At 41.8% G+C, this 9,643-nt stretch overlaps 1 protein-coding gene and 2 long non-coding RNA genes across 4 annotated transcripts in view; all 3 read right to left on the reverse strand.

Moving 5' to 3' along the window:
- LOC138976412 (uncharacterized) overlaps positions 1–9,643 on the reverse strand; it is a 556,176-nt gene that overhangs the window by 278,064 nt on the left and 268,469 nt on the right. The window lies entirely within an intron of this gene.
- LOC138976392 (tripartite motif-containing protein 59-like) lies at positions 770–9,579 on the reverse strand. 2 transcript variants are annotated; one of them, XM_070349243.1, is made up of 3 exons: positions 9,450–9,579; positions 6,219–8,005; positions 770–5,433 (listed from the first exon to the last, which is right to left on the reverse strand). In XM_070349243.1, the coding sequence occupies exons 1-2, from the start codon at positions 9,535–9,537 to the stop codon at positions 6,225–6,227; spliced, it is 1,869 nt and encodes a 622-aa protein (XP_070205344.1). In that variant the 5' UTR covers positions 9,538–9,579; the 3' UTR covers positions 770–5,433; positions 6,219–6,224. The 2 variants fall into 2 exon arrangements, with proteins under 2 accessions (XP_070205344.1, XP_070205345.1); XM_070349244.1 differs by having other exon boundaries at positions 6,219–7,983; positions 9,450–9,566.
- LOC138976411 (uncharacterized) overlaps positions 770–9,643 on the reverse strand; it is a 151,356-nt gene continuing 142,482 nt past the window's right edge. The window contains exon 2 of the long non-coding RNA XR_011458980.1: positions 770–2,974. This is a non-coding gene — a long non-coding RNA (uncharacterized lncRNA). The remainder of the gene's footprint in view (positions 2,975–9,643) is intronic.

Raw genomic sequence — 9,643 nt, forward strand, 5'->3', positions numbered from 1 at the left:
TCAAAGTCAGAATAGCGATTATGTCTCACGGAATTAACATAGAAATAAGTAAAAGACTTTCTTTGATACAGACAAAGAACAGAAAAGTATGTGAAGGTATTGTTATCATTATGATATTGCATAATCGAAAAAAGTTGATTTCAAATCCAAAACTTTATAACAAGTTAGTTATAGCCAAGAGAGATTGCGTGAGTCACCCCACATTCCGGTTTTTACGCCATGTGTTCTACTTTCGGTTGTGATGTATTGTGCGCTCGAAAACAAGTTGGCGACAGGTGTTGAACTGTGGTTTTGAAGGGTGAAGGGGACCATGCACACACACACACACACACACACACACACACACACACACACACACACACACACACACACACACACACACACACACACACACACACACACACACACACAATTATTGTTAGTGCTTTGGAGATTGATAAGTATTATAACAAATTTTAAAAAGCTCCACTGCAATGTACACACACACACACACACACACACACACACACACACACACACACACACACACACACACACACGCACGCACACACACAACAACATATAATGTGACAAGCATGTTATCTCTGAAATCCCGAGTAAAGAAAAAAAAAACAGCACACATCTCTCCAGCCATCAACAACTTAACTCAGTCAATTATTGATCGAGGGTTAAAGAAAACAACATATTTGCCTCAAAAAGGACAGTTAACTAACATGTCGGTACGAACACATAAGTACACACTCTCTGTCAGAAAGAACAGTCAGATATGATCGGATACCATAGTTTATTCTGTAACATTAATTTCAAATTAAGTCATTGATAACAGAGCTACGGAAACGTAACAATCAACATGTAGTTAAACAAAAACATAATCTTAAAGAATTAAGTAGATGTGTACTGCCGGGCAGTACATACCCCAAGCGAAGTCGTCCATCTGTGTGTACATGATTCTCTCTCTCTCTCTCTCTCTCTCTCTCTCTCTCTCTCTCTCTCTCTGTCTTAAAATGTGTCATCGATGACGTGTTTTCATACTTGCTAATGCGGCAGGCTAATCATGACGTCAAATTGAAACTTCTTGAAGTCTCTCAGAAAGGGACATGAAAACCATGTGGGGGTTACTGGTTTGGGCTGAAAAAAAACCCAACTCCACCTAAAATTCAAGCGCCTATGGGGCTGAATTATGCAGCATAAATTGTGAAACATCAGGATATCTCACACTTTCAATTCTGCCATCATGTCAAATCTGACAACAAACCTACCCACAAAATGTCATAAATATCGGTGTAGAATTGAGACTTAACGGTTTTTAACTGCCAAAAATAAGTTTTTTTGACTGGAATAGTTTGTCTTGAAATTCAGTTTGGGACAACGGAGCCACCCACTAAATTTCAAAAAGATAGGTGAAAATTTAAATGTAACGGTTTTCAACTGCCAAAATTATGTTTTTCTTCTGGAAAAGTATGGAGTGAAAATCAGTTGGGGACAACGAACCTACCCACAAAATTTCATAAATATCGATGAAGAATTGAGATTTAACGGTTTTTAACTGCCAAAAATAAGGTTTTTTGTCTGGAAAAGTATGTTTTAAAATTCAGTTTGGGACAACGGACCCACCCACTAAATTTCATAAAGATAGGTGAAGAATTGAAATTTACCGTTTTTTAACTGCCAAAATTATGTCTTTCTTCTGGAAAAGTATAGAGTGAAAATCAGTTGGGGACAACGAACCTACCCACAAAATTTCATAAATATCGGTGAAGAATTGAATTTTAACGGTTTTTAACTGCCAAAATTATGTTTTTCTTCTGGAAAAGTATGGAGTGAAAATAAGTTGGGGACAACAAACCTACCTTTAAAATTTCATAAGAATCAGTGAAGAAATAGGATTTAACGATTTTTTAACGGCCTTTAAATCATTGGTGATGTCATCATAACCCAGTCGTTGTAGTTGTCGTCGTAGTTGTTGGTGTTGTTGTTGTCATGTTCGTTGTCGTGATTGTTGTTGTTCTCGTGTTGTTGTTTTTGTTGTTTTTGTTGTTGTTGTTGTTGTTGTTGTTGTTGTTGTCGTCGTCGTCGTCGATGTCATTTGTTGTTGTTGTTGTTATCGTCGTCGTCGTCGTCGTCATCGTCGTCGTTGTCAGAGGTTATTTCTAAAGATTTCATTGATAGTCTTTGTTCTCGTCACCAAGACTTGCTAAGAACAAGCTTGGAACAGCAAGAGTTCCAAGAACAAGATTAGAACAACTCATTACATCATTACCAGTACGTCATTTGTATTTAGAACACACTTTAGAAAAAAACTCTTCAGCTACAAACCAGTCACCCTCACATGGCGGAGGTGTTTGTCTAAACCACTTACTGAAATGTTTTGAGGTTTAATGACCATACACATGTTGAACCGGTGAGTGTCTTCCGCTGCTTAATTCGCAAATAACTATTTTATTAAAGTCCGCTTGAAACGCTCAAAGATGAAATTCCATGTTAAAAAGTGACAAAAGTTTCACATTTTCCCGTTGTAACAGCTTCCGATGATATTATATGAAAATTCTGATCCTCTGAGAGGATTCCCCGAAACAAAATCAGTTTGTACGCCTAATTTTAATAGAATTGTCCAAACAGTGTCGCTAATATTGTGCTAAAAGATGAATTCTAGAACAATGTCCAGACAGACACCACTTGGCCAAAAAATTTTCAGTGCTGGGAGATGAAAAAAAAAACTACCTCGCTACGCGCGGGCTTCGCCCGCGCTCCGCTTGGATAAAGTAAAAAAAAAAAAATTAAGCAAGAAGGGCAAAGCCCATACGACTCACATGCTTTACACATTTTTCCTACCAAAATACATGTGACCTTGACCCAAGGTCAAGGTCATCCAAGGTCATGCAACACAAAGCTGTTAATTCAAGACATAGGAAGTACAATGGTGCTTATTGTCTCTTTCTACCATGAGATATGGTCACTTTTAGTGGTTCACTACCTTATTTTGGTCACATTTCATAAGGGTCAAAGTGACCTTGACTTTGATCATATGTGACCAAATGTGTCTCATGATGAAAGCATAACATGTGCCCCACATAACTTTTAAGTTTGAAACAGTTATCTTCCATAGTTCAGGGTCAAGGTCACTTCAAAATATGTATACAATCCAACTTTGAAGAGCTCCTGTGACCTTGACCTTGAAGCAAGGTAAACCAAACTGGTATCAAAAGATGGGGCTTACTTTGCCCTATATATCATATATAGGTGAGGTATTGAATCTCAAAAACTTCAGAGAAAATGTGAAAAATGTGAAAAATAGCTGGTTTTTAGGCAACATTTATGGCCCCTGCGACCTTGACCTTGAAGCAAGGTCAAGATGCTATGTATGTTTTTTGGGGCCTTGTCATCATACACCATCTTGCCAAATTTGGTACTGATAGACTGAATAATGTCCAAGAAATATCCAACGTTAAAGTTTTCCGGACGTCCGGACGGACGGACGGACGGACGGACGGACGACTCGGGTGAGTACATAGACTCACTTTTGCTTCGCAGGTGAGTCAAAAAATGAAGAACAAAACAAGAACCGGATCTGTGTGTACAGTCAAAGATATATGTCTCATTATCGCACATCGTAGGCTACTAGTGCGTTAAAATACACATTCATGAATAGTAAAGCTCCAGTTACGCGGGTAATAATTATATGATATAAAAAACAAAAACATTTTGGCAGCTATAAGCTTTTGTGCAAAACTGTAATTCCCAGCCATAAATATTTCATTTCAAAACATCTACGTGTATATTTACCATTACCTGCTAAGCCCTGTCAACGTCTGCTGAGGTCGCAATGGACGATTTTCAGAAATAACTCTCATTTGTATAGGTTTTGAAAACATGACTACAGTGATGGTGTGAGTATTTTTTCAAACCGGTACACAAACTTCTGTGATGCAAACTGTCCAGAAAAAAGCGGTAGGCAGGTCATTGGAACCAGCGAAGAGTCAAACTCAGAGTACTGGTTTTGTTGTTTTACCAGCGAAAAAAACCGGTAGTTCTAAAACTCAACAAGTAGGGCTTACCGGCAGCCGATTTTTTTTCCGGTATTTTTTTAATTTCAACCCGTAAAAGACCGGTAAAAGACCGGTAATTACCGGTTAACGCCAATACTGGACTACACTTGCTTTTATGTAGGCAAGCTTTCCAACGTAATACCATAGGCCAGTCACTAGCGAGGGTGTGTCTGAAACACGTGGACAAGGACCACGCGTGGAAAGTTTGCCTCAATAAAAGCAAGAGTATTTACTCTTTTGCAACCCATACAAACCTGAAAGTTATTTCTGAGTTCTTCTATTTGGATTCAAGGAGCATGTATTAGCTGTACCGTACAAACTAAGCCACTGTACCGTACAAACTAAGCCACTGTACCGTACAAACTAAGCCAATGGCCACCTCCTTTTATTAGCAAAATTGTACAGTCCAATCCGAGACTATAAAACTAATTTATTGAGACTATTGACATGTAACTGGAATAAATTGATTGTTATATCTCTGGCGTATATTCAGGCAAACATTATGTCATGAGAAAATCACACACAGTTTATAACACAGATAAGCTTTTGCATATATTGAACCAAAAACATGTACAAGTCTCATTCATTATATAAACATGAACAAGCGACGGCAGGTAGTTAAAATAAAATATATGAATTGTTCTGTTGTAGGTGTCTTTTTTCTCAGAAAGCGCATGAATGTGTGTAACAATTGTCACGCTCCATGACAAATTGACCAAGTACCAATTCAATTGTCTATGCACCAATTCAATTGTCCATGCACGGCGTAATGACGATAACGTTTCTTTTAACCAAACAACAATTTGTGTTTGTTTGTTTGCTTAACGCCCAGCCGACCACGAAGGGCCATATCAGGGCGGTGCTGCTTTGACATATAACGTGCGCCACACACAAGACAGAAGTCGCAGCACAGGCTTCATGTCTCACCCAGTCACATTATTCTGACACTGGACCAACCAGTCCTAGCACAAACCCCATAATGCCAGACGCCAGGCGGAGCAGCCACTAGATTGCCAATTTTAAAGTCTTAGGTGTGACTTGGCCGGTGTTCGAACCCACGACCTCCCGATCACGGGGCGGACGCCTTACCACTAGGCCAACCGTGCCGGTCCAAACAACAATGACTCATACTTAACGATTCAAAATATCACTGACATCTATGATCTTAGTTTGATTTTCTACATCCGCCACAAGAGACGAAACATGCAAAAGTTCCGCAAGAAAATTATTAGTGAAGAACAATGCAAAGTATGAGGATTCTGAGATCTTCCTTCTGGATCACGGCACCAGTTGTTATGGCAACAGCTGCCAAACATTGTAGACATCTTTTTGAAATGACATCCCGTCTACAGCGATGAAGCAAATATGCAGGGAGGTCACGGGTGCCCTGAAAACAGACATGACCATATATTTTAAATTGTTTTAATGTAAGCATATTATGTGTTAATTGTGATGAAACCCTGTTCTTGTCATCAAGCGAGTTTATGTCTTCAGAAACTAACGTGTTGTTGCTTTAAACTGCATTTCAGTATAATGAATGGCACTGATATATTGTATTGTACTGTATTGTATTACAAGTATTTTAGTCGAACTACCTGTTAAAGCTTTTGTGGAGTGTTTTCATCGATTGCCGTTTCAACGATTAAGTGCGATCATGGCTTTTGTGCTGAATTCTAACGAACAGAGGGTAGATTTATGTGCCACTCCCACCCCCAAACAAACAAACACACACACACACAAAAACAACAACAAAACGACCTCTCTATCCACCCCTTTCCGGCAATAACAAAAAAAGTAAGATGGTAGAAAAAAAAGACCATACACAACTGTACTGTTGATTACTTTACTATTGCCTTTGTGATCCCTCTTCATCGACTTACAGCACAATTTCGGACTGTAATCATCTTTCCTCTTTCCTAGTATTCTTGACAGGTTTTTTTTTATTGTCCGCGACAGATACCAGTCGATTTCAATTAGTGTAGCGCCTAATTCACGCTGCGTTCACACTACTCCAAACGTTCTGAATAAAATGATCCTGCAACGAAAGGAGCCAACATTTACTGCGGAATTGCAATTGTAACTCACAAATATTTGTACAGGACACGAATAAACAGACGAACAGACAGGCAGGCAGACAGGCAGATATATGAATAGACGGGCAGATACACCTACCAAGCATCACTTGTTCCTTGGCTCCATACAGATGATGGTACCACCCCTGCAGGCCAGCCACAGGCGAGCGAAGACATCCACAGTGATGGCGGTGGGTTGGATCAGCCAGGGACAGCCCTGGGCAAGGAAAGGCACTTTTGAAAGTTGACCAGATTGAAAGTACACAACATGGATACAGTCGTTCAGCTCATCCGTCACCAGTAGAACTTGTTCACCGTTTAGTTTGTAGAAACACACGTCGGACGGCTGGAAGCAAGGGAGCTGTGCAGGAGGGGTGTAGGTGCTGACAGGATCCCCTCCCGGTCTCTGGTACAGCTTCACTTTGCGCCACATTTCAGGAAAGGTAGGCTCCTCCACCACGGCGAAGAACTGTCCTCTCTCGTCCACGTCGAATGCACGATGAGCTCCCAAGTTGATGGAGAATTCGGTTTTCTTTTCTACCGTAAATGGATTTGACGATGTCACTTTGACATTGACGACGTCTGCCTTCCCTGACAAGTTGTTGCTCAGTCGGAAGTGTGCAGTCGTCCGTGATTTGCTGTGTGAGTTAATACAGCCGACTTCAGGGCTTTCGGACATTAGTTTTCCTTTGGCATACCTTCTGCGAGACACTTTACCGACAAGGTCACTTCTTCGTATGTACTCCCCATCCTCACTAAATTTTGTCCCCACAGCGTCTCCCTTCAGCCCGCGCCGCTCATACGACACACAGACACCTGGCTGGTTACTATCAACATGACAGAGAGAAAAGACCTCAATGTCAGCCTCCTGCCCACACGGGAACCGCTTCACCACCCTCACTTCAGGCGCTGCAACCTCCATCTCCATCTTGGTCACCGTGCCCATGAAGTCACGTGTCTTCTGCAGTATGACGTCACTTGTGACCTTGAAGTGAAGGACGGGACGACAGACGGTTGTCAACTCCTGTGACGTCAGTTTGGCCAACGCTTGCTCACTGCCGCGTCCTGTCTTCAACTCTGGGACAACAGACATGACATCACTCGCTCTTCCGTAATTCCAGGCTCGTTCAACTTGTCGCTTAATTCTCAAGAGTTCTTTCAGGTTGTTTTCTTGCTGGTTTAGGACCTTGACAATACCGCTATCAATGTCTGTGCTGACAGAACGAAGCGAGTCCAGGGCCTCATCTCTGAACTTGTCGGCAGCGGCCATCACGACGGCGTGTCGGTCACGTATGTTTTTCTCCACTGCCGCCTTCTTGTCCAGCACGGCCTTCTGCTCTGCTCTCGTTGTCTTCAGTTTTTCCCTGAGATCTTCCTCTTTTTTCTGCAGACGAGCATTTTCAGTAAGTATTTCTTCCCGTTTCTGTTGGATGGCTGTGTGAAGGTCTTCTGTCTGGTGCTGCTCGTGTTTGGTCATCTTACAGTTGATACAGATGGCCTCTTGGCACTTGACACAGAAAAACTCCAGCTCCTTATTGGTGTGGAGTTTACACATCTCCATATTTTTATCTGGCTTGTTTTTTTTTTGTTTTTTGTTTTTTGACTGTTTCTTGAGGTAAAAATTGGCCTGCAGGGCGGTAACTCCCCCGTCAGGCAGAGAGGTGGGCTTGCGACAGGAAGGACATGGGAAACGTCCCCTCGTGTGACGCTTCGCAAGATCCGTGATGCACTTGGCACAGAACGTGTGATGGCAGGGTAGAAATTTGGGATCGTGATACGTTTCCAAACACACCGCACAGGTGTCCGCAGTATTTTCATCACTACCGGAAGCCATCTTCAGCGTCAGAATGTCGTCCGATATGACGCTGAGGATATGACGTATGAAATCTGAAAGTAAGAAACATTTTAATTTACAGACATATGTTAACATTGCTGATTTTGTTACATTTTAACCGGCCTGAGGCGTCGGCATGTTTACACCACAGTAAGCCTCCCGTAAACCATCACAGAAACTGTCAGGCTTTTACACACAGTACAAACACCCTTTCAATTAAACACTCACCGCTTGAGAACATCCTGGGTGCCCTTCGTAAAGAGCGAGCAATTTTCAAAGAATTTATTTTTGCGTGGTTTATCTTACCCCTGAGCCATCGTGAATCCGTGTGATCCAGTTTCCCTTTTGCACAATGCAGTCGTCAGTTAGTAATTTGAATGCGACTCGATGTGAGCTTATCTGCAATAGCACTCTCGCGATGGCTTTTGACTGTTCAGAGGAACTGCCGATAGGCATAAACCGTCGTCTGCTACGAGAACCACGACCTTACGTGACCCTGCTTCCGGGCTTTTCTTTTTTTTAAACTTTCAAAATTTCGAATTGTACTGATCTTGTCTTGATGAAAAAAGAATTATTTTATGATTTAAGAATGTTTGTGTAACAAGCTGACAATTTATTATTTAGATAATAAAAGTTATAGGTCTAGCGCCAAAACGCACCAGGGTCCGATTGTCTACTGAGACAATCCGCAAAATTAATTCTTTGAAAATTGCTCGCTCTTTTCGTAGGGCACCTAGGATGTTCCCGTTCGGTGAGCGTTCAAATGGAAGGGTGTTTGTACTGTGTGTAAAAGCCTGACAGTATCTGTGATGGTTTACGGGAGGCGCACTGTGCCTTTGATAAAAAGTATAAAATATGAAAGAAACAAAAAAACAAGCTACTCTAATTGCAAACAAGTTTTAATGTGTTATTGTGAATTCTTATGTTTACAGGCAGCTATTCGTTGCCTATTTCCCTCCAATTTTAATGTATTCATTTGAAAGGGCAATTGACGTGCGCAGTGCTTAGGTGGTAAGACGCCGGCCTCCAAAGCGGAAGGTCGTGGGTTCGAATCCCGGCCACGCCTGGTGGGTTAAGGTTTCCGTTTCCGATCTCCCAGGTCAACATAATTATGTGCAGACCTGCTAGTGACTTATCCCCCTTCGTGTGTACAGGCAAACACAAGACCAAGTGCGCACGGAAAAGATCCTGTAATCCATGTCAGAGTAATGGCGGATTATAGAAACACCAAAATACTCAGCATGCTTCCTCCGAAAGCAGCGTATGGCTTCCTAAATGGCGGGTTAAAAACTGTCATATACGTAAAGCTCCACTGCTTGCACAACATACTGAAAAATCGCTACATCATGTACACCACCACAAGGAATCAATACCAGCTGTCAGTAAAACGGGAAGAAGCGACATCACTGCTCACATATGGAACACAACAGAAAGTAACCAAAATGTTCTTCCTACGATCATGTGTTCTTGATATAAATATACAGCAAAGGTACTGACCTGTTTCAACACAAACGAGGCAAGGGTCAAGAGGGTGAACTCTCAGGGAAGGTGGAATTGTCGGTATACCTCTAACCTCGGCAGGCATCCGATTTGTCACACCTTGGTATCGACCACCTTCAACATCCGTGTGACGTCATATCACATTGTCTACTTTCGGTTGGGGAGTACAGGCGGTTGCAAGTGTCATCTTT

Source organism: Littorina saxatilis, linkage group LG9 (genome assembly GCF_037325665.1).
Source record: "Littorina saxatilis isolate snail1 linkage group LG9, US_GU_Lsax_2.0, whole genome shotgun sequence".
Lineage (NCBI taxonomy): Eukaryota > Metazoa > Mollusca > Gastropoda > Littorinimorpha > Littorinidae > Littorina > Littorina saxatilis.